The sequence below is a fragment of the Terrapene carolina genome, unplaced genomic scaffold, assembly GCF_002925995.2.
Source record: "Terrapene carolina triunguis isolate 2854851 unplaced genomic scaffold, T_m_triunguis-2.0 Scaffold104, whole genome shotgun sequence".
Taxonomy (NCBI): domain Eukaryota; kingdom Metazoa; phylum Chordata; order Testudines; family Emydidae; genus Terrapene; species Terrapene triunguis.
Genome location: NW_020664455.1, coordinates 2128402 through 2153675, shown reverse-complemented (window position 1 = coordinate 2153675; position 25274 = coordinate 2128402). Strand labels below are relative to the sequence as shown.

The window sequence follows — 25274 nt, the reverse complement described above, 5'->3', positions numbered from 1 at the left end:
CTTCAAAAAAAAGGAGCCTTTTCTCCTATCCATTGGTCTGAGCTCTGACCAGAGGACAACTTTATTGGTAATATTAACGGCAGAACCATACCTTGCTGTGATAGAAAAATATTATAAATATTTGGTATTGGTTATAAAATACAGCTGCCTGAAAGCACTTTCCTTTTCCTTTTTTGTCGCTGCAAATAACCACCTCATCACACAGCTGTGTCATGTTGTCCTCCTTGGAGATCTTTGTATGCTCCATACAGGCATCTGTCCCCTTAATTCACAGACCTTTAATAGACATCATTCTTTTAAAGAAAATCTTCACCCTGATGTGTACATAACTGTTTTCCCTTCAAAAGAAACTGACTGTGAAGGAGAAGATGAGCTAGGAAGTATATGATCGCTGTATATCGCTAATCTATGTGGAATGGGGGAGTTCTCTTGCATGCATTTTGCATGCATTGGTCCATCTGTCTCCATCCAAAACACATACACCTTGACTGTCAGAAACAACTTCCACAAAGCTGGCCCTGCAGAATTCCAGGAGAGATTTCATTTGGTACAATATTTAGCACTTATGTAGCATTTCACATTGTACAAACATTAAGAGCCTGCTTGTTCCACCCTTACTCGTGTTGTACCACACTCTGAATGGGACTGCTTGCAGAGTAAAATACTACTCAATGGGAGGATGGTCAAATCAGGCCCCAATTTATTATTATTATTCTCTGTTTACAGATGGGAACACAGAAAGGTGGAATGACTTGCCCAAGTTGGTGGCAGGGCCAGGGTTATCGCTTGGGAGATGATGGGTCCCAGATATTATCATTATTTAATATTTCTATTGTAGTGATGGCCAGATCCACAGGCAGGATTGAACCCCCATTGTACTGTAGAAATGCACATGAAGTTGCAGAGGTGGTGATGGTGGAGTACATTGGAGGAGGAGATGTTGCAGGGTCAGGCTGAGATGCAGGATTGAATGGAAGGAGGCAGGTCAGGAGTGAAGAGATTGATCTCCATGGCAATAAAGCCATAAGAATGGCCATGCTGGATCAGACCAAGGGTCCATCTAGCCCAGTATCCTATCTCCTGACAGTGGCCAAAGCCAGGTGCTTCAGAAGGAATGAACAGAACAGGTAATCATCAAGTGATCCATCCCCTGTTGCCCATTCCCAACTTCTGGCAAACAGAGACTAGGGACATCATCCTTGCCCATCCTGGCTAATAGCCACTGATGGACCTATCCTCCATGAATTTATCTAGTTCTTTTTTTGAACCCTGTTATAGTCTTGGCCTTCACAACATCCTCTGGCAAAGAATGCATTGTGTAAAGAAATAAATATCCATGTAAATTAAAACAGTAGGAATACAGAAGTCAAATGATAGGAACCTTTGAGAACTGGTAGCAGGACAGTGACCATGCCTCCGTTAGCCATCCTTCACTGTCCAGCCAACCCCAAGGATTGTGAGCACAGCTGCAGGGAGGAAGAGAAGGAAAATGCAAAGACATGCTCAGTTGTTGCATTTATCACTTTATTCATTCTTTCCAGAGTAGCTTCTCCAACGAATATCCTAGAATATCCTGAAATCCTAGATACATGGAGCCATTCAGAAAGAAACACCAAGGAATTCTGCAAGTGTTTTGTTTCAATCAATGTGCAAAGGGAACATTTTTTTTCCTCCAAGTAAACCAACTTTGAAAGTCTTCCACTAAAACCTTATAAAATCCAACGATAGTAATAAATTAACACTAGATTAATTCAAAGGACAAGTTATCCCCGCTCTGCGTGCCTTCTAATCCATATCTCCAAGAGGTCATTTTAATTATCATGCTGTCACCCACTATTCATTACTCTGCTTATAGAGCCAGGAAAGCAGCACTGTGCCTTTTAGATGCATTGGTATTCATCATATTAAGGCATTTCACCCTCCTTAAAAATGCACACAGTTTAACCCTGTAACCTTGAAATGCTGACAATATTGAGTTTGTTTTTATCATTTTCCTTCCCGTGGGTCAGCTTATTTCTTGTTCTCAACTTGTTTCCTAGTCTCCCGTCTCTCCCCTTCCCAGAGATTAAAAAGAATCAGGTTGATGGATTGTATTTGACAACATCTGTGCATTTACAGTTTTGTCGCTTTCTTGGGACTTGCTTCTTGTTCAGATCCAAACAGGGCCATATTCTGCCCTCATTTACCCCCAGCATGAGGCTGTGTGTGTGTGTGGGGGGGGAGGGGAATGACACAACTGATGCACAGGCTGTAGGTTTGGCTGTATATTCAAACATCGCCGTATAGCTGTGGGTGAGACCTGTACCCGAGCCGCAGAACTCGAAGCCGTATCTTCTGCCCTGACTCTGCCTGCTCTGGGCTTCCTTGTCAGTGCAAAGCAAGTGGAAAGCTGCCCTAATGGGCCAGCCAAGCATTCTCCTAACAGAGGGGAATCCTCTTGCCACGTAGAGCCATGTACACTCACCAGACAGGGGCATGTTGGGGACAGGATGAGGATATTCAGAGGGATGCGGAGTGCCCGGCACTTTTCCAGATGCCCAGCTGGTGCAGCAGTCCATGTGACACAACTGCAGCCAGCGTAACGAACTAAAGCTGCTTTAATTTTGCCTAGGGCCTTTTCAGCGCCGGGGCCAGCCCAGGATCAGGGATCAGCAGCTGAGAATCTGGCCCTAAGATCCAGATCTAAACTTCCCCAGGGTTCGGGAATGGAGAGGTCGAGCCCATCACTAACCCCATAGAACCTGCAGAAGGTGATCACAGAAGGGAACAGTGATCAGGTTTCAGCTCGCTTTCCCTGAAAAGCAGAGGAACACTTCAGGTCGGTCACATGAGGCCTGGGGAGGAGGCTGCCTGCTGGAGATGGCTTTTAGCACAAGTTTCAATGCGTGTAGATACTATGGGCCAGACTAGCTTGTGGAGGTGGGGGAAGAAGAGTCAGGGGGTCCCCCCTATGCTTTGCTCCTCACCCCCGTCATGAAGTAACCAAGAGGGGGAGGCCAATCAATGCTGCCAACAGTTTGTATTGCACTGGGGGCAGGTCTGGGCGTATTCCTGTCCATTCCCCAAGCAGCTGCTTGGGGAACACAGGCTATGCCTCTTATACAGGTCTAGCCTGGGCTGCTGGTGAGTGTAATGCCTGGAACTGGCTTCTGCAGGCACAATGATGACACCAAAGGGCCCTACCTGGGCACCACGCATCCTCCCCCATCACAGCTCAGCTCATGCTCTGTGAGCGAGAACCATCACACACATTGGTGTGCATGCGTCTCTCGCAATTAACAGTGCTACAGGAGTCTCTCATGACAACAGCTGATGGAAGAGCAAAACTATGTGCCAGGAAATGAAGGATGGCACAAAGCGGGGTACACGGGAGCATGCCTGCCTACCCCCAGGGGCTATTTCTATACACGATAGCACACGGTATCTCAATAGCACATGAGACTTGCATAAAGCCTTCTGAATTTTACACTAAAGGGGTAGACATTGCACTGGGTGATGGGGGGCTTTGAATTGTTTGCTTAGTGAATCAACGACTCCTTTAAAGACAGAGAGGGGGAGAGGTTTGGGGTCCCCTCCCCCGCTTTGTAACTAATGGCTGTTCAGCTGCCGTTAATGATTTTTGTGAATCAATCTGTTCACATTTTTCAGAGCTGCGCCAAAAGGCCTGGAACTGATTTACCATTGGTAAAAAGAAAATCAAGAGGAACATTTCTAGCTGATTTCGCCTCCCCCCCACCCCACCCCACTCCACCCTCGACTATTTGTTATTTTACTTATCTGGGGGGACAAGAAAGACCAATTTCAACCCCCCAAGGGGCTGATCCGACTCCACTTCTGCAGTGCCTGCTTCCCAATGTCCTTATGACGAGTGAGAGAGCTCCGTAGGGTTTGTCTGGCTTCTCTTCTGTAGCTTGCGGCCTGGGTGGCTATTCCCTGGACCCCGCTGGGTGGCACATTTAAAGGGGGGCATTTTTTCTTTCCTGAAGAAGGAAAAGAGAGGGAAGAAAACCATTGTGAAGTAACACAGTCTTGCGGCTCTGCATAAACCACACATTTGAGATGTTCTTAGGAAAACCTTTGTGCAGAATCTCCGAGCAATGAATGTGTTTGCAAGTGAGACTTCAACTGGAGGTCTAATTTATTACAGACCAGTGCAGGATTATTCCCTCCATGAGTCTCCAGTGTTTTCTCCAATCGAACTTTATATATTCCTGGTGATGGGGGTTCTACCTCTTCCGTTTGGAGAAGGTTTCTACCTTTTCCCTCATTCCACTGTCTAGTAATCTCACACCATTTTCCCTGGTGTTCAACTAAAACTTCTCTTTGCTTTATTCCACACAATTTCTCCTAGTTATCCCCCCTTGCACCACTGTGAGTATTTCTCCAACGTGTATGTAACCCACCGGTGAATGTGCGTTACAGGTCCCGCCTCTATGCCAGTCCACAGAGGATATGAGGTGCTATAGCAGCTGGTTCCAGAGCCTCATTCTTCAGCTCAAGTCATAGCTGCTCATGCTTTTAGCTCTGGAGGTCCCCATTTCAGTCCCCGAGATGGTGGCCATCGCACGTATGCCCTTTCCCCCACTACTGGCAGATACACGTGTCCTCTGAGGGCCTGTCTACACAGCGCCACAGTCCAGACTAGGGGTGTGTGGATTGCAGGGTACTCTAGCCATCCTGTGTAGACACTGCTGGTGCGAACAGAAAGGTGCCAAGTTCTCATGGACGTAGTCACGTTCAGCCAGGACTATGTTGACATGAAGCTTTTCATTCATGCCAGCAGGGTCTACACAGGGCAGTTTGAGTGCAGCACGTTAGAGCACTTTACAATTCACACCGCTGTCATCTGGACTGCGGCACCGTGTAGACGAGCCCGGAGTCAAACTATTATATTGAATACTGTTCAAATGTTCTCCGAAGTCAGCCCCTCCAGCCCCAGTGACATTTGATGCTCTTCTCCGAATTCCTTCCAACCTCTCTAACTTGCTAATGCAAAGTTCATCCGTGGGTGTAAAACAGCCGGAATTTCCTTGGGCTTCTTTGCCAATATTGCGATAGGAATTGAGAGTGCCTCAGCTCTTGGGCTGAATCCTGTCGCCACGATGGGTCCTATCTCTTTCCACCAGCTGCTCAGCACTGGGCAAACCCTGCTGCCAGTGAAGTCCAAGGGAGTTGCACCACCGACTTCGCAGAGACAGACCAGCTCAGAACCCCTGCGACTTCCCAAACTACACATCCAGGCCCTACTTAGATTATTAAGACTCAAAGCCTTGGAAATGTCTCATTTTCTTTTCATTGCTTTTGCTACTTGTTTACTTTTCTGCCCTTCACCCTCAGCTTCTTCAATGAAACAGACCCAGATAGTGTCATTTTTGTTTCTAGTTTGTTTCACTTCCTGCTTCTCACACCCATGCAGAGTGCTGTCCTGGTTGTGCCCAGCACCGCAGGGAAGTGTTCGCTACTCTTATTTTTAAATAAGCCTCTCTCCGTTTCAGTCTTTAAAACTCCTGAGACATTTAACTCCTGTTAGGTTGTAATGCCCCTCTCTTTTTTAAACAAAATCTAGCGCTGGGCCCAGGAGCGGCTCTATGTTTTTTGCTGCCCCAAGCACGGCAGGCTGGCGGCTTTCGGCGGCGCGCCTGCGGGCGGTCCGCTAGTCACGCGGATTCGGCGACATGCTTGCAGGAGGTCCGCCGGTCCCGCGCCATCGGCGTCCCCGCTGCCGAAGCCGCGGGACCGGCGGATCTCCTGCAGGCATGCCGCCGAAAGCCACCTGCCTGCCGCCCTCACAGCGACCGGCAGGCCCCCCCCCGCGGCTTGCTGCCCCAGACACACGCTTGCTGCGCTGGTGCCTGGAGCCGCCCCTGGCTGGGCCTAACTAAATCAATATCCTCCACCCTGGATTCTGATGCCACTCATGCAGCTCCTGGCAGTTGTGGGCCTGCAGTGCAGAATTGGGCCCGAAAGGCCGCAAAGCGTTACATGATTTAGGCTGAGTTCTGCCTCTCCAGATGCTGCATCTGGGAAGAAGCTGCAGAGCCCAAGCAGGGGTACCCTAGGCATCTTCCTGTTGAAAGGCAGAAACGTCTCTCGGGCGCTGGAGGAGCGCAGTGCAAAGAGGCATTTGTACTTGTCCCTCCCTGCCCACACACGCCCTCTCTGGGGCGATTAGTGCTGACAGCAGTAACACTAGCCAGCACCCCATCCGCTGAGCTCTGAAAGCTTGCGAGTGAATTATGGCTGCCCTCTGTGCAAGGTGCATTCAGCGGGGGAGAAAGGCCTCCTAGTATGCCACCTGCACTGGGGCGGCCATAACTTACCCCTCTGCCTGGTTCACAAATCATATCCTTCTATTTCATCTCTTCCTTATCTTGGCATGGCACGTAATTATCTCGCTCTAGCCAACCTGGCCATTGGGCAGCTATAAAACCAGAGACGACTTCTGATTTTCTTCTCCATTATAAACCGAGCGATCAGTTTCCAGCCTGACTAGAGAAAACAAAACATGCCATCAACCTGCTTCACAATGACTGATAGGCTTAGATCAACCCTCCGTGCTGCCCTCACTGACTCAGCTGCCTTATTCTACACAGTCTGTATCTCTTGATTCTCTCCCCGATGAAGGAGTCCATTTAGCTGTCATGCTGCCAGTGCTGTTTGTTCATCCGCTGCTGCTCTGTGAAGATACAAATAGAGCTGGCCCCAGACTCCTGGTCTAATATTTAAGTGATCAGCAACATCCTGCCTATCCTCTGAGCATCGCCTTGAGGAGTATTATTACTTACATGGACCACCACAGCGCCTAGAGGCCCAACCAAGATCACGCTCCCGTTGTGCAAGGTGCTGTACAAACAAGTCATGAGAGACAGTACCTGCCCCAAGGAGGTTTACAACTGAAATAAACAAAGGGGGAAAAAAGTGAAGGGATTTGTCCAAGGCCACACAGCAGCTCTGGAGCAGAGCTGGGAAGAGCAGCTAGGTCTCCTGATTCCTAATCCTAGGCACTGAACGAAGTTGCCGCTACTCCTTGATGTCACATTGATAATATGGAGGGCTCTACTTTCACCCGGGAGCTGTAACTGCAGTTGGATATTGGTTAGCTCCTTTGTTTTTATTAGTAGAAAGATTTGTCAAAATAGATGTGAAAATCATGGACGTTTACACGGTACTTCCTTTTGCTAAATTGCCATCCTAAGGCACAATGATGTTTTGAAAAGGGGACTGTTTACATTTAAATAAAACAATTGGTTTGGCGTGGAAATGGGGGACTCCTGAACCTAATGTGCCTGGAGATTGAATGAAGAACGGGCTTTTTATGTTTTATTTGATTAAATCTTAATGTTTCTGGGCTCAGTGATGGAAACCGAAATCCAACAGCAGCTGCAGTAAATGCTTAAGAACAAACATGAAACTGATCAGAAACAAAGGGCCTGATTCTTCACAGCATCGCTCCCTCTTTACTCCGGTACAAATCCTTTGATTTCTATGCAGTTACTCTGGCGTCAAACTACACTAGCATAGTCCAGACCCATCCCCAGAAAGTGAAACTGACCAGTCTCATTACTCCCGGTCCACTGAGTGAAGTGAGGAAGTACAACAATATGATCAGGGGCAAGAAGATAAAACAGATCTTTAAAACTCACTCATTTTTAATAATCTAGGGTGTTATTTGTAACACAGATAAGGGAAACAGTGCTTAACCTTTCAGCCGCGGCAATAGATCTTACGGTGTGATTTTTAGATGTAATCTAAGTACCTGGTGAACTATAGCATCTGCTGGTTCATGAATACCACGAGCACTGTTCACTTCAGGTCCATACGACAAGGTGATTTTGGAAATACAATAAACTGACAGCAGCCAGTGATCTAACTATGGCTTTTAGTAGGTGCTCATGGAGCACATGATCATTAATGTTACAGTAATGGCAAACTGTTCTGCAAACTTAACTCTCCCGGGCACTTGGCATGCCAGCTACAAGGCCATATTTAGATCAAAACTTGCAGTCAACTTACTATGTACCCAAAACATACCTCTCCAGCAATCTAAACACAGTCACCTTTATGGCTGAAATTTGCCACACTTGATTGCGCCCTAAAAAAAACATTTCTGAGGTAAGGAAGTGTGGAAAACAAATTTTTCCTAGGGTATAAAAAATTGAACGACTCTAATTTCAACAGGAAAAATAGTTCAAGTCTGCAACTTGGCATTGGCAGAGTCCACACTGATGACTAGTGTCCTAGGGCCTTCTTTCCCCGCCCCCCTTGTTTGCAAAATGGGGCTACTACTTCAACTTACATCAGCTATCTAAGCCAGACAACAGAGAGCCAAGATCACATATGCCCTAAGCCCAATGTATTACCCGTTGTTAACAAATACAGAAACTGTCTGAGTCATTCTAACTCTTTAGGAATTTGTAATTCTTAGGCTATGCAAATGGTCCAGTAAACTCAAGAACGTGGTGTATATAAAAGAATAGAATTTAGAAAAAGACAGTACATAATGAAGGGCAGGTTATTGCCTTGGGATTCACAGTGCAAGCAAGACACCGTCTTTGGTCTTGGGCACTTTTATACACACAGATTATAGAGTCATAGAATTCTAGGTCAGAAGACACCAACAGATCATCTCGTCCGATCTGTATATCACGGGCCTATTATGGGCCACAGGCAAAGAACAGAAGGGACTGAGGTGCACCAATGCACAAGTTTAGGGCGACCATATTTCCCTATGCTGTATACGGGACACCTGGTAAAATTATTTGCATTCAAGCGAGTACAACAGCAGTCAATCAGAACTCTGCAGTACAAAGGTTCAAATTAACATCAAGTTGACTGAGCCCATTAAAAAGAAATACTGTATCGTTTTATTTACTTCTTATCTTTAAGGCTTTAGGGTTCACACGGGGAGAGGTGACACACACATACTCCTATACACCTCTCTCACACGGGTGAGGGGGTGTGACCAACGGACCTTCCCCTCCCTGCCCTGCGCTCTCTGCCCTCCATGCCTGGCTGGGCCCCTGGGACGGACCCACCTCTCCTGGTACCTGGCGCAGTGTCTTCCCGAGGCAACATGTGCGGGGGCATGCAGGGTCACACGCCCCCCTCCTCAGATTTACGCCAGGGTTCACACCAGAATGTGGCCAGCAGCAGCCTTTCGGCACTGTGCGGGAGGGAAGGGACGGGAGCTGCTTCGGGGGGAAGGGATGACCTGGCCTGTGTCTTTGCAGAGTTCATCTCTTCTCTCCCCCCTCCCCCCTGCTCCCCTGTGGCTGGAAGCAGCTTGTCCCTTCCTGCCCACACAGCATGGAAAGGCAGCTAACAGCTCCCTTCCTGATCCCTGCAGGTGACTGGCTAAAGCCCTGAAGCATGAGATTTTAGGAACATAAGACATAAACTGGATGGGACCCCCTACCCATCACAAGCAACCCCATCATACAAGCCCACTCCTAAATTTCTCCATCTCTCTCTCAAACCTAATTAAATTATTTGCCCTCACAACTCCAATTTGGAGGATGTTCCAGAACCTCATCCCTCAGATGGTTAGGAACCTTCTTCTGATATCCAGCCTGAATTTGCTCATGGCCAGTTTACACCCACTTTTTCTTGTGCCAACACTGTCCTTCAGATTAAATTGTTCTTCACCCTCCCTGGTGTTTACCACCCTTATGTATTTATAGAGAGCAATCAGCTCCCCTCTCAGCTTTCATTTCGCTGGGCTAAACAAGCCAAGCTCTTCAATTTCCTCTGATAAGATAGGGCCTCCATTCCCCCTCCTTAGTAGCTCTTCTCTGCACCTGTGCCAGCTTGAATTAATCTTTCTTGAACATGGGTGACCAGAATTGTATACCATATTCCAAATGAGATCTTACCAGTGCCTTGTACAATGGCATTAACACTGCCCTATCGCTACAGGAAATGCCTTACCAGGTACATCCTAGGATCTCAGGGTTTTTTTTGAAGCTGCACCACATTAGTGGCTCACAGTCACCCTGTGATCGACCCACACACCCAGATCTCTCTCTTCATCTCTTGCTTTCAACTGATGAGCTCCCAGCTTATAACAGAAGTTCTTCTTATTCGACTCTAAGTGTATAACCTTGCACTCTGTACTACTGAATTTCACCCCACTTCCATTACTCCAATCTTCAAGGTCATCCAGATCTTCCTATACAATATTCCAATCTTCCTTTGTATCGACGATGATTACCACACGCCTACTTTTTTATCCTAGGTTTGGCCACAGACTAAGCACTCAGCTGATAAGGGGTAGATTTTAACTAGTGACTGTGCAGCCTGCAAATGAAAGGGGAATGAATTTAATTGGCTCTTATGTTGAAAGGGCAAGAAATAGAGGGTTATACATGTCCACATGCCAGGGATCAAAATAGGCTCATTGGAATTGAAAATGGTTACAAAACAATGGACTCTTCCTGCACTGCTGTAGCTGATGATCTAATTTTTACAATGTTTCCTAGGTATACAAGACGTGCATTTTCCAAACAAACAATTAACAACTGATTAATTCAAATGCTTCAGTCTCTGAGCGGCACAAGTAACTGGCACCACGTTTGACATGGCAAAAGGATTTTCTGGGAACGCCTGACAGGTTTGAAAGGTAAAAACAGAAATCAAATGGCACAGCAGATAATACAAGCGGAGGCGCTGGCAGTTAGGTAATGTACATATTCCAAACCTAGGCCAATTATAAACAATGAAAACAAATTTACCACGTTATAGGAATGGTCCGAAATCCTTAGACATTAGCTGACAAGGTATTGATTTTCTGGTGGAAACAACTGCCTATTTTACGGACAAAAAGCACAAATTCAACCCCTCACCCCCGTGTGCATGCATGTGCGTGTACCATTTGCACCAGCTCATGCCATCATGGATGAGGGGGCCGTGTGTCACAGTGCTGCCAGGAGGACTTGACATACTCACTGGGACAGAGCAATGGAAATGCAATCTACTGCACTTGGGGAAGGCTCCTGGTTACTGCTGTGAGAAGCACCATCTTTCACCTTATACCGTGTGAAAAAGTGATTATTTGGGTCACTGGCTGTTACAAACCCCCCGGAGGGTTGGGAGAAATCATTTCAGGTTGATCCAAAATGATTATTTTTTAAAAAAAAATCTTGCCAAGCAAAAAGTCAAAACCACTGTTTCGGATCCATTGAACCATTTTGTTTGGATTTAAAGCTTTTTCTTTTAACACCGTTTATATAAAAGTGAAGGACATTTCAAAACAAGACGTCAGCTTGAATCCTAACATTTCGTTTTGAAAAGGGTGAAACCAAAGGTTACGATTTTAATCTCATTTATTTTAACTGAGGCGCTTTGGTGAAATCGACATGATTTTGCAAAATATGTCGGTCTACCCAAATCTGCATTTTTCACCCCAAAAAGTTTCGGTTGCAAACTTTTGCCCAGCTCTACTTGCAAGTGCTTCTCTCTCGGTCGCAGGCACAACCACTGCTACGTGGGTGGTGCCCCGCTGTCTCCCCCCATCCCATAGTGGCAAAATATCATATGTCAGGGCGTATATATTATAGAACGAAAGTCTGGACTAGACTGTCATGTTTACTACATTCCCATGTCCACAGCTACAACCCAGACTTTGGGCCACCTGCATAGGAGCATAGGAACTCCTTCTGAGACTGAGGAGTTGGGGGAGGGGAATGGGAGGAAGGCAGGGAAGGGCTGGAGCTTTGACTCCAGGATCCCACTTGCTAGGCAGTAGCTGAGCCAGCAGGAAGGAAGGGATAGTATCTTTACCAATGAATAGTCCAGGGCAGCAGTAAATTACTCCCCTCTTTGTTTCCTGGAGATAGTATGTTCCCCTGGCCTGCTCCTGGAGTACAGTGGTTTATACACCATCATTTGCTCAGGGGAGTGCCTCAAGGCATGATCTAACCTTATGTGTTTTCTGCGGTTTGGGAGTGTGTTTAGTGTGTGCTTGAACTCCAGGGCTGCACTGTTCCAGCCGGGATTGTGATTTCTCAGCCCTTGACAGGGTAATTGTTGTAACATGGTATTTTTGCAAGCCCCTCCGCTGGAGGCTAGCCAAGCAATGCAAATCTCCCCGAACGCCGTAAATGGATCCTTTTCATTGAACCCACGCAAATGTGTCACAGTTTAAAACCTGAAAGGGTTTCTTTAACGACAGCTACAAGTATCGGGATCTGCATAATACGTGCAGATGCATGTAGGAGTAAACTGACAGATTATAATTATCAATAGCGAAGGGGGAAAAACAAAAATTAATTCAAGGCAAAACATATAATTTGCCTTTAAACTGTAAGAGCGCTTCCATTTCTAATGCAATTTGCCGCCCTGGAAATCAGATTAAAGTTGTTTGAATTCTCAGCAATTTTTTAAAAATACATTGACCTACTTGGGAAAGTAATGCAGATTTTTAGAAACTGATGTAGCCTGGTGCTGTCTGAACACAAAAGAGTAGGCAGCAGGTAAATGATACTGTCACGAGGCATAATTTCTGTGTTAACTTGTGACGTATCCCAAGGCATCACCCATGGATGGCTACAACCTGACAAAAACTATTTCCCCATGTTTATTTTCCCCCCGTACAGTTCCTCACACCTTCTTGTCAACTGCTGGAAATGGGCCGTTTTGATTACCACTACAAAAAGTTTTTTTTCTCTCCTGCTGGTAATAGCTCACCTTAACTGATCACTCTCGTTATAGTGTGTATGGTAACACCCACTGTTTCATGTTCTCTGTGTATATCTCTTCTTACTGTATTTTCCACTGCATGCGTCTGATGAAGTGGGTTTTAGCCCACGAAAGCTTATGCTCAAATAAATTTGTTAGTCTCTAAGGTGCCACAAGTACTCCTGTTCTTTTTGCGGCTACAGACTAACAGGGCTGCTACTCTGAAACCTATAGAATATTTGTAATTCATGCTGGTGACACCTGTTGGTAGGAAGTGGAAACTGCACCTACCACAGCATTCCCATGTCGTCGTAATAAAATTCACAAGAAGAAGTTTGCTATTCTCCTCTTCTGGGAAGGATCCTGATTTGTTAATGGGAAATGTTGAGAACGGGTTTGTTTTCTCCTTATATTATTTATGTGATTTCTCCCCGCCCCCCTTCTTATGGGCAGTGTGTAGTGGAGAGAGAAGGAAAATACACCATTTATTTAGCAGTGTCTGTGCAGGAAGCACTGCCAATAGCACTTACAAACTGGATGCTTTTCAGTGTCTCAGGAACTAACTAAGTCTACTTGCTACCTCTTGTGTAGAGACGTGTGAGCTGTTGACATTACAAGCAGCCCTAGGAGGTTAAGAGCCCTGAGCCCTCTGTGGGCAAGAGAAGCAGCCTGACTTGCAGAGGCCTCGAGGAGGAAGGCTCCAAGGAAGTCTCTCATTAAAGTCACAAGTCAGTTTTATTTCTTATTAACAAGGCACCAAAGGAAGGAGTGGAGGCACTCAAACCATGCACACACACAGCTCTGAGCGGCTGTGGCCGTTTGTCAGTGCTGCTGGAATGTAAATCTGGAATCGGAGTCACTTTTCCATCAGCAGATGTGGAAGACTGTACGTTTGACTTGACTATTTCTGGCCTATGGAGACGGTTAATTGAATCGAATTTACTGAAAGGTCCAGAAAGTCGGTTTTTTCAATTAGTATAAGCATTTGGTGGGCAAACCATTGCCTTTTCTTGTGTCATGTCACTGCACCAGTAGGGCAGCATGGCTAACGATGCACCAATCTCATCCCTTTCAGTAACCAAGGACTCATGGCTAAAACACATAGGGACAGATTCTGATCTCACCCCAGTGTAAATCCGAAGCAACTCCACTGGAGGCAGTGGGATTTTTCAGATTTATCCCAGTATAATTTCTATTGAAGTTTGACCCATCGGGTGTGCCCATATGAGTTTTCCTTCTACGGTGTAAAGGGACTGACTCCCAACTCTCCAGTACAGTTTATTACTAGCATTAGGAACCAGCTGCATGATTTACCACACTCTGCACTGCTCCTCTAGCTTCTGTCTGGTAGCACCAAAGCTGGTGGGTGAATATAGAATCATAGAATATCCGGGTTGGAAGGGACCTCAGGAGGTCATCTAGTCCAACCCCCTGCTCAAAGCAGGACCAATCCCCAACTCAATCATCCCAGCCAGGGCTTTGTCAAGCCTGACCTTAAAAACCTCTAAGGAAGGAGATTCCACCACCTCCCTACATTTATATTGGCTGCCCTAAGACTATGGAAGGAGCTGGTCCTGGACGTTCCCTATCTGAGACAATCCCTGCTGGTCTTTAGAAACACATTGAAGACCATTTTAGTCTGTACATGTTCTCGTGCCTGAGGAGTGATTAGGCAGATGTGATGGTATGTGAGGTGTAGTATCTGTATCCTATTGTATTTGCAAAGCATTGGATGGAACCTCAGCACCTTAGCAGGAGCACCTAACAGTTACAATTATTATTCTCTATTGGAACTAGATTGTGGCTTTGCTACATGCCTATGTATGGGATGGCATGGAGCAGTGGTGTCCCAGGAACAGCACAGGGAAGAAATTGTGCCTTGAAGGCATAATTCCCTCCCTGCTTCCCCAATGGCCCAGGGAAGGGATAAATTTGCTGCTATCCAACATCCCCAGTAAATGACCCCCTTCACCATGCCAACTCCACTGCACTCACTGGAGAGTTGGAGGAATAGAATCAGGGCTCCACCCGTTCTTCAGCCCTCCCTGCCCACCTGCTCCATGTGGGAGCTGTCGGCGTGAAGTGCTCTCGTTATTCGTACTCCACTCCTGCACATGCAGAACCAAGGCCTGGGCAGCCCAGGTAGGGGTGTGAAGATGGCTATTACTTCTCCTTACAGCCATGTAGGCCAAGGGACAATTGAGCCCTTAGGCACAGATTCCCAAAGGTATTTAGGAGCCTAACGTTCACTGATTTCAGTGGAAGTTAGGAGCCTAAATATCTTGGAGGAGCTGGGCCTTAGTGGTTCCTCCTAAAAACAATCACCAAATGTTTTACTAAGAGGCTTCCCAGAGTTGGCTGCAGCAGCAAATAAGCAGAGTGAAGAACAACAGAGGAAGATGAAGAGGAGGAAAGAAAACGGCTGTTTAGTGTTTTCTACGAAACAAGCCGGTGGTCTCAGTCCCAATTCCCATAGCATGTATGAAAACTGGCCACAGTATTATTGATGCGGTTCTTGAAGTGTTCAGAGGAGGGATTTAGAAAGACCACGACAGAGGGAATTCCACTAGCCAAGACTGGAAGCATCAAGGTATAAACAAGAACGTCAGCATAGGCTGGATCAAAGGAAGGGACACCGTCTGGGACAACGTGATAAACAAAGGAAGAAATAGAAGGAAAATACAAGAATGGGCTCAAGAACGTCTCCAAGGCTCATGCCCAATCCTACCCAGGAACATATCCTCACCTAGCTCCATAAACCCTATGAAATAAATGGCCTTTCCATCTTTACCAGGAGGTTATTACATATGGACCAAGGAGCACAGGAGCCAGTTCCAGAGTCCTGGAACCGGCCCCACCTATAATAAGGGGGATCTAGCCCCCTACTTCTCTTGGGGGGAGGGACAGCTCAGTGGTTTGAGCATGGGCCTACTAAACCCAGGGTTGTGAGTTCAATCCTTGAGGGGGCCATTTAGGGATCTGGGGCAAAAATCTGTCTGGGGATTGGTCCTGCTTTGAGCAGGGGGGTTAGACTAGATGACCTTCTGAGGTCCCATCCCATCCTGATATTCTATGGTTCTTACACAACTGTGGCAGAATTTGAGAGTTACTGAGGAGCATAAAGGAGATGAGCACAATGAGGAATGGAAGCCACATACCCTTCCCTTTATCAACAGGTCTCTCATAAAGCCATTAGAACTTTCTAAACCGTATTCTTCTGGTCTGTGTGCACTTAACGCAGCCTGTGGCTGCAGGGTGAGCTGTATCTTAGATTTAGTCCCTCTGAAATATTCCAAGTCCTTCACGCTAAGCTGGTATGTTGTCTGCTCAAACAGCTCTAACAAACCAATGATTTCTAATTTTGAGGTCTCTGTTGCTTAATTAGTGATTCCCAGGACACACATATCCTCACTCCATAATGTGTCTAGCATTTCCAGCAATGCTTTTAATTCATTGGTGCACATATGAGGACATTACAACCTTTCCCCCCCATTGGGTCATCTAAACACACACTTACATATTTTTAAAGGGAAGCTTAGCCTCTAGGAAAATAACCATTTCTTTCCCAGATGACGCAGGCCCTTGGCTGTTTTTAAGGTGTAGAAGGGGATGCTGGTTTGGAAATCAGGGAAGTATTCCAGGAGCAGGGAACCAGGGCAAATCAGGACTTACTGCTTGAAACTAGTCCTAGTGAGAAATGATCCCTGAGCTCTGGGATGCACTTCCCTTGGGAGCTGAGCTAAAGGCTCAGACATGGGGAGGCGGAAGGCTAACTGGCCAGATGCAGATGTCTATAGGGGTCAGGGAGGCAGAGGCGAGGGGCAGGCATGGAGCAAAGTGAGGGTGGAGTTGGGTTGGGACACCCTGTGGTGGCAAAGGACATGGAAGAGCTGGAGGGAGCTGGTCTCCTGTGGGGAGGATGGGGACAATGACCCTTTTAAAGAGAAGTATGAGAAGTGGGAGGGGGCTGGAGTCCCCACTGAAGGGTGAGGAGAATACGACAATTATCCTCATCCTGTAATTCACCATGGATGTGCACTAAGGGATGCAACAGGGATGGGGGAGAAAGAATCGAGTCGGTGGGTCTGAGATTACTTTCTAGCCTCCAGGTGTTCACAACACAAAATGCCCCACTACAACCGACACACTTGTTGGCAGACTCAGCAGTGACTTCAAGGACTGACATCCCATCTTAACCTTAGCAGTGGCCCCTCCTGTACTGGACAGAGCCTCATTGATGGACGGGGCATGAGTCAGTATAAGGGAAATGTCGACCTGCCTCATCTGCACAGTTTTTGTACCAGGATAACGATTTCACTTAGGGCAGTGATTTTTAACCAGAGCAGTTGCATCAGTGCAATCCCTCCTGTGGATGCAGTTATATCAGTATAGAGATCCCTCATGGGGAAAGCTGTTCCCTTTCATCCTGGAATAACGGCATCTGTGCTAGGAGGCAGAGGGATTGTACCACTTTATTTACCGGTAGAGTTAAAGTAGTACAACTTTTGTGTGTAAGTAGCTGGCTGGTGAGCGTGTTACAGGTCCCTCTGTGTGCCAATTTGCAGAGAGATGAATCGTTAGCGTTCCACACTTCAGCTCAAGCTGTAGCTCTGGAAGCTTCTGGTTCAATTCCTGGTGCGTTGGCCAAAATAGTGGCCATCACATGTAAACAAGGCCTTCCACTTCCAATGGTCTAGGGCAGTGGTTCTCAAAGCCGGTCCGCCACTTGTTCAGGGAAAGTCCCTGGCGGGCCGGGCCGGTTTGTGTACCTGCCGTGTCCGCAGGTTCAGCCGATCGCGGCTCCCACTGGCCCCGGTTCACCGCTCCAGGCCAATGGGGGCTGCGGGAAGGGCGGCCAGCACATCCCTCGGCCCGCGCCACTTCCCGCAGCTCCCATTGGCCTGGAGCAGCGAACCACGGTCAGTGGGAGCCGCGATCGGCCGAACCTGCGGACACGGCAGGTACACAAACTGGCCCGGCTCAACAGGGGCTTTCCCTGAACAAGCAGCGGCGGCCCTAGTTTGAGAACCACTGGTCTAGTGGATCTGTCGGTAAACAGATGATTTTAAGTGGCAGGCAGCCTGGTCCAGGGCATTAGATTAGGTGTCAGGGAACCTCAAATCTATGACTAGAGATGTCTTTGACTTCAAATGTAGCCAGGGGCAAGTCATTTCCGTGTTCTATGCCTAAAATTCTCCATCTGTCAGATGGGGACAGTGCCACTTAACTCTTGGTGCTTTGAGATCCTTTGATCAAATGCGCTACATAAGTGTCACAGACTATTATTATTTTAAGGCCTGTCAATCCAGCACCATTCAGCAGCACTAATTCCCTCAAACAACCATTGTTCCATGTATAGTAGCTGGCACAAAGGATCCAATTAGTTTCCTTTCACATATGTATTAACTTTTTGCCGCCTTCCTTTCATGAGTATGGAGAATCTGGTAATGTTATAATGTATTTTCATAAACTGTAGTCAAAACATGTCCTGGTTCAAGTGAATATCTGTGCCATATAATTAGCCCTGATTACATAGATATTTGGTACCATTTTATAGATTCAGATCCATTTCTTTTGTCATTTCCGAGCCAAGGCATAATTAAAGCCTCAAAACTCTCTTCCCAGTAGTAGCTCTAGGACTTTCTCCTTGAACATGTTTCCAGTTAACATGACAGCTTCAAAGAAATACTTCATTTCATTCACCTGTGTGTGTGTGTGTGTGTATATACACACACACAGGGCCGTCCTTAGGATTTATGGGGCCCTACACAGCATTGTTAAACTGGTGCCCCTATGCCCGACTTGCTCTTAACAACACAAACATAAGCTTACAGTATTGGAAAACTTGCCACATGCACTTTATTTAAAACAGTTTAAACAAATGAAGCACACTCTAATGCTGATGGACTATACTTGCACTAAAGAAGTAGCGCTATAGAAAAAATTCTGATTTATTCACAGAATGATGCGGAGAGTCCCGGTCCCCCGCAGAGACCTGACCCCCAGACCCTCTCCCTTCTGCCTACTAAGGACACTGCAGTGCACCCCGGGTGAACAGGAGCCAGCCTGCTCCTATCTGCGGTCCCGGTCATAGGCGCAGACTCCGTGGATGGGCGCTTCGGGGCTGGAGCACCCACGGGGAAAATTTAGTGGATGAGCCAAGCTCCCCCTCTCTGTCCCTCCCCCTCTCTGTCCCTCCCCCCCACGCCTCTCATGCACTGGCAGCCCCGCGCTTACCAACTCCTCCCCCTCCCTCCCAGCACTTCTGGAGAAGGATGAGTGGGGATGGGGCACGCTCGAGGGAGGAGGTGGGGTGGAGGTGGAGCAGGGGTGGGAAGAGGCGGAGCGGAGGCAGGGCTTGAGGAAGGGGTGGAGTGGGGGCTGGGCCTGGAGCGGAGTGGGGGGCGAGGACCCCTCAGCAAGATGAGAAGTTGACGCCTGTGGTCCCGGTGATGCCCCAAATTTTTGGGTTCCCTACAGAGCTGCGTATGCTGCATATGCCTAAGGACGGCCCTGTATACGCACACACACACACACACACACACACACACACAAAAGAGCTATGATCATATGTTATGTAAATAAGCCCAGGATACAGATAGAAAAGGCATTTGTCTATTTACTGGGAGAATCTGGTATATTTACTGAGCTATCAGGACATTAACAACATGGATCACTTAAAATCTATTCCCTAAACATACATCGTCTTTGGGGTGAGTATTAACCAACATGTAGAAATTTACTGTAGTATGCGATAGTAGTCTAGACAAAAGAATCCGCCCCCCAGTAGAGAGTTGTGGGGGTAACAAAAGAAATTGACACTGTGCAAAATGATTCTATACATGTATATACTTCCCTTCTGGTGTATCTGTCTCTATAGAGATGGGCATAGATGTCTGAAGAGATTATAATGCTTCTGTTAGCCCTGACAGTGGCTCTTTAATTTAAAAAATAATCCTTATGCTGAGGTAACTGAGTAGTGCTACTGAAGGGCATTACAATGCCTGGTGGTAATTAGGTTCTGTAATAGGCTTGGCTTCCCAGAGGCAGTGGACACTAGGAGTCTGGAAGAAATGATACATTCAGTTTCAGGAGAAGAGAGGAGGAAGATGCTAGATGCTTTTCATCGCCAGCCCTGCTGGTCTCAGCAGAAGGACAGCAATAAGAACTGCACAGCTGGTGATCCCCCTTCATCCCGGCCACAAACTGTTATGTCAAAGTCATCAGCGGAGAAAGGGAGATGGAGAATGTTTCAACAGTTACTGCAGCAGAACGGGTACAATCTGACCATGTCAATAAGCATCTGCCAAAATGGCTGCAAGTGGAACATTCTTAAGACGCAGCGTTCTCAAAAGAATCTCTGACAGCTGATCTGTGGCCTAGACTGAAATGTGCTATAAAAATATTGTCACTAGAGCTGGTCAAACATTTTCCATCCGGACATTTTTCCCTCAGAAAATGCCGACTTTTCTCAACTGACACACGTTCCTGCAGAAACCTCATTGCAAAATAAATCAAAACCATGTTTTGGCCTTATGGGAATAGAAGATAAAATAAATTTAAAAACAAAATAAAAAAGTCAGCACTGAAATATTTGGATTGACCCAAAGATAGTTTTTTTCTGAAAATTTAATTTGGCCAACAATTTCCAAATTCTTTAGTTTTTCTCCAAATAAGAATGAAAGCAAATGTCAAAATTGCAGACATTCCTAGGAAATGGAAATGCCAGTCCTGCTTGTAACTTTTCACAGTGCTTTGTGTGTTCAAAGCATTGTATTTATTATAATCCTCCCCGGAGAGCTAAGGGCTATTATCCTTGCTTCACAGACAGTGAAACTGTGTGTATTTCTACACGTCAGGCTGTGGGTGTAATTCCCAGCTCAAAGAGACATACCTGTGCTGGCTCTGTTTGAGCTAGTGCTCTAAAAACAGAAGTGTAATCACAGCAGTGTGAGCGGTGGGAAGGGCTAGCGGCTCCTGGTACATGCCTAATGTCTTGAATGGGATTGTATTCGGGGTAGCTAGCCCTTCTTGCATAGCATACCAGCACGGCTACACAATATTTTTAGCGAGCTAGCTCAGTAGAAGCTAGCGCTGGTATGGCTCCTTGAGATAGAGCTGAAGGTGTAAATCCTAAGTGCAGATGTACCCTGAGGCAAAGAAAGGTGAGGTGAATTGCCCAAGGCTATGTAGCAGGCCAGTGCCAGAGCGGAGATGAGAAACTGGGAACTTGAAATGCTCCGCTCATGTCCTCTTTAGTTCACGCTGCCTTGTAAGGTGGTTTCACCCCATTTCCTAGTGGACATGTGTCTGCATCACAACAGCCATTACAACTGGTCCCGATGGCCGAGGAACTATAAATATACATGTGACTAACCCCAGGGACTGTTCACGGTTGTCAGATTAGCCGCCTGCTTCAGCAGAGAAGCTAAGCGTCAAGTGGACCTGAAGCATTAGCTGCTCTCTCCCTATTCGAAGTGATCCTTTTGTTCAGGGCTGAGGCTCATTGGCAGGGTGGTGTGTGGAATCTATAACACTACTGCCGGTGCCAGACTTGGTCTGAAGAGAAACAGAGCCGTTTCCCCCGAGCACCCAAGATTTCACTTCCAGAATGAAAGGTATTTAAAATACAGCAGGTCTGATTCTCCTCTCTCTTACACTGGTGTAAATTAGGAATAAGTCCATTGAAGACACTGCAGTTTGGTGTACAGCTAGCAGGAGAGAAGAATTCAAGCGTGAGATCTCCAAAATCCCTGGAATAATATTTTAGGCATAGCCCAGGTATTTTTCAGATCGTAACTGCTTGGTTTAGAAAGAAATTTCAATAAAATAAAAAAGAATTAGAATAACAAACTTCTTAGAAAGCCACAATCCCGTAGATACCAGCGAAGTGTAGTCAGGAAGGGTATTAAAAACGTAGTCCTGGTAAAGCAAGAGAAACAAACGTAAAAAGAGCTGAGATTGCTTTCAGACCTACCGTGTGTTGGGGATAGGTGCCAGTGGTCTCTCTGATATGGTGTTTAGCCGGTAGTAATCCGAGAATGTTCTGGCCACATTTCTCCCTAACTTCATATCTGTGAGTTTTTAGTTAAGGAACTTCTTTGAAAAGGCCTTGGGGGTGAGGGGAAACAAGCAGAGTGTAAAGGTAAATTACTGTTATTTGATGCATGAACAAGTTTTACATTAACCATCCCACAATGCCAAAAGCTTCAGGGCAGGGTCAACAAAATAACTTATGTCAGCAGCTAAAGTGAGTGTCTTCTGGTTTGCGTTTTGTTTTCATAGGCAGAAAATACGTTGCATGAAATCATAAAGAGAAAGAAACAGGCCCCTCTGATGTACTTCGCAAATGTCACTGGGATCTCAGCATACTTTCATCTCTCATGAGGGAAAGTAAATACCCAAGAAGTTTAATCAGGCACGGTGCACATTAACTTGCTTCTCCTGGTCCAGGGTATCCTCCTGCAGGAAAACAGCCAGCATCTCAGCAGTACTGCACTTGCCTCCAGGAGCTGAGATCTAGAATTTCATGGTATGAACTCTAAATGGTTCAGTACGCAACCTCAAAGGTGGGAGCTGAAACATTGGCTTGGGCTCATCTTGAGCTGCACACACCTGCTGACCTAGGAAGGAGCTCCTGTACTTTGGTTCTGTGGTGTAACTCCTGACCTAGAGACTTGGATTTGAAAACAGAACTGGGAGGTACACGGTAGAGACTAATCCTTGGAACTGTGAAGGGGGAGGGCATTGCACAAAATTACCTATCAGGCCTACTCTGTCTCTAATCACCATGAATTTCACCGAATGCCAACCTTAACATTCAGTACTAAGTAGACACTGTGCTATCAGAGGGCCTGTTCATCTTGCTGAAATGTTACAGCAAGGCAACTGCTCTGAGGCTTCACTAAAGTGATTGACTTGGTAGAAATTAAACAATCCAGGGTCATTTAAAAAAAAAACGGGAACACTGTTGTCCTGGACAATGTTTGCATTGGGTGAAATGCATCCCTGTGCTGAGGGTCAGCACAAGGCCTATGCAATTCTCTGGGCTTGCCTTCAACACTGGGTGAATTTCGCCCATTATGAATGAAACAGGTTTCATCATCTATGGCTCTGCCCTGTGAGATTTTACTGAGGACATAAAGACTGCTATGTTTGCCTACACAGTCATGAACTGCTGGTCTCCAACGAGCACTTGGGGATAATCAAAGCCAAAACACTCTATATATAAAAAAAAATCTAAATTCTACTCTGCAGTATTTTTCAAGGTGTCCATTGGCCAGTGACAATAACTCCTGTTTCAGTGGCAGTTACACAGTATATGAGTTGGGAACCTCACTGTACAGAACCCGGTGAATCTAAATTGACCACAACATTCCTTCCATTTTAGCTGCTTCGTGCCATTTTCCTTTGCCAGTTTAGGAAAATCAATCTATTTCGGTTTTATTTTGTAAAATTATATCAATTAGCTGCTGGTGCTTCCATTAGAAGGAAATTCTGGAATTGCAACGTGTCAGGGGTTTTTAAGCCACTTGCATAAAGATGCCAGCTTCTAAATGAAGCTTTTCTTATCCGCCTACTCACCTTAGGATATCAGAACAAATGAGATTTAGACATCAGGTTCATGCAGCCTGGTCAGAACCCTATTCATTTTTTTTTTCAGAAAGGGGGAAAGACTAACTCGGAATAGTCGAAAGTTTTGACTCTGTGACTGGAAGCTGGACATGTTATAAACAGATGTGACCCTAAGAGGCCTGGTAAATTAGCTAAGGTCTAGCTGTGGTAGATGACCCTTGATGACTGTTCAGAATTGCAGTCCGGCCAATCCTGGATCGGGTCCCTCCTATATAGTTTCCAGTGCTTTGCCTAGTAGTTTTAAGTGGCTCCACTACTTCTACTGAAAGTCTATTTCAAAAGGTTTCCCCAATAGGACTTTAATGCTAATGTTCATCCTACCACTTCACATACTGTTGACATCTATACTGTATATCCTGTGGGCTCTGTTATACCACTCAGGACAATCAGAACTATTGATATGCACAGTATAAATCTGGGAGTATGCATGGGCTGTGGGGGTGTTACCTATGTGTGTAATAGTCAGCCTAGGAGAAAATTAGCATAGCTGCAGTATAAGGTAAGTAGCCTTGCATTCTGGCTACATATTACAGGGCTACTGCCTGTATGTGCATGGAAGTGTGACGTTAGAGAGTCAGAAGATCCTATCACTCCATAGAGGCAGCATCTCTTGGAAAGAGTTTTGTCATTGTTGCTGGAATTTGGGGATGGTTGGGTTTTTTGATGATTCTGCAGATGCTGAACTCAAAGAAGCAGCAAAGTTTATGAGTTCCAAGTAGCTGGAGAAAGAAGAGGAGAGGGCTGTTAAACATTTATGGCTTGATTTTATGCTTTCTTTCATTTTGCCCAGCACATTAAAAACACTGAGCAATAACTGGGTCCAGGAAAGTCTCCAGGACGTTTTGTCAGGGCTAATGTCTTTAGATTCCTCTGCTAGAATCAGCCCCACTGTCCTCCTCTTTGTCTTTCTTAGTTGTAGGTGCTGTGGTGGTGGGAAGTGCCTGACTGACAGCCCAGGGGAGGGAAGCCCTCTGTTTACACCTACAGAACAGGTGCAGCCTAGGCAACCGTCATGCTAGCTTCTCCATGATACCCCACCATTGTGTTTCAATGGAGAGGTCCATTTTTACAGCTGCCTCTTGTCAGTCTCCATGCCCAATACAGACCTCTATGTCTTTGCTAAGGCTGCCAACAGACAGGTTCTCAGTGGTACCAGATGACAGAACAAGGAGTAATGGTCTCAAGTTGCAGTGGGAGAGGTCTAGGTTGGATATTAGGAAAAACTTTCTCACTAGGAGGGCGGTGAAGTACTGGAATGGGTTACCTAGGGAGGTGGTGGAATCTCCTTCCTTAGAGGTTTTTAAGGTCAGGCTTGACAAAGCCCTGGCTGGGATGATTTAGTTGGGAATTGGTCCTGCTTTGAGCAGGGGGTTGGACTAGATGACCTCCTGAGGTCCCTTCCAACCCTGATATTCTATGATTCTATGAAGGGAAGCAGCAAGTTTGGGAAAGTACAGGAGAGGGTCTGTTCTTGCACATTAGCTGCCAAATTTTGCACACGCAAGAGGTTCAGATAAAGGACATAAACTTTTGGATCCTCATCTGAACCAAGCCAAATGCCCCAGACTTCTTACTATTTATTATTATTCACATTTCTAAGGCACCCACCATTGGAAGAGCGAGGCAACTGAGGCAGTCATCCATTACTTGTTTTCAATCAAGATTTGCTGCTCCAATTGTGCGCCTGCCTGCTTAGAACGATTCACTGCAATCACAGCCCCCAATATTCTGTCTGCACCAGGACGCAATAACAATCTCCATTTGGAACCCAGTTAGCAGTGCATGTCATTAGTGGAGAAACTAAGTGTTGCTGCTTTAATAGCTCACTAATCATTTAATAATGTCACTACTGCAGAGCGCAGTGGCAACATCCATCAGCTTTTGTTTTGCTTTTAGAAATTCAGGGTCATTCTACTTCCCAGGGTGTGGATTCTCTCTCTTTCCCCTCTCACGAAGCACAGCAA

The 25274-nt window shown here is 46.3% G+C and overlaps 1 protein-coding gene across 1 annotated transcript in view; it reads right to left on the bottom strand.

Moving 5' to 3' along the window:
- Window positions 1-3859: 3859 nt before the first annotated feature.
- The window catches only part of LOC112118973 (cytosolic carboxypeptidase 6), a 1367858-nt gene continuing 1346443 nt past the window's right edge, over window positions 3860-25274 (bottom strand). Inside the window, exons 13-14 of the mRNA XM_026651876.1 lie at window positions 21653-21749; window positions 3860-3980 (exon numbers count right to left, since the gene is read on the bottom strand). Of these exons, the coding sequence (XP_026507661.1) occupies window positions 3860-3980; window positions 21653-21749 (218 nt within the window). The remainder of the gene's footprint in view (window positions 3981-21652; window positions 21750-25274) is intronic.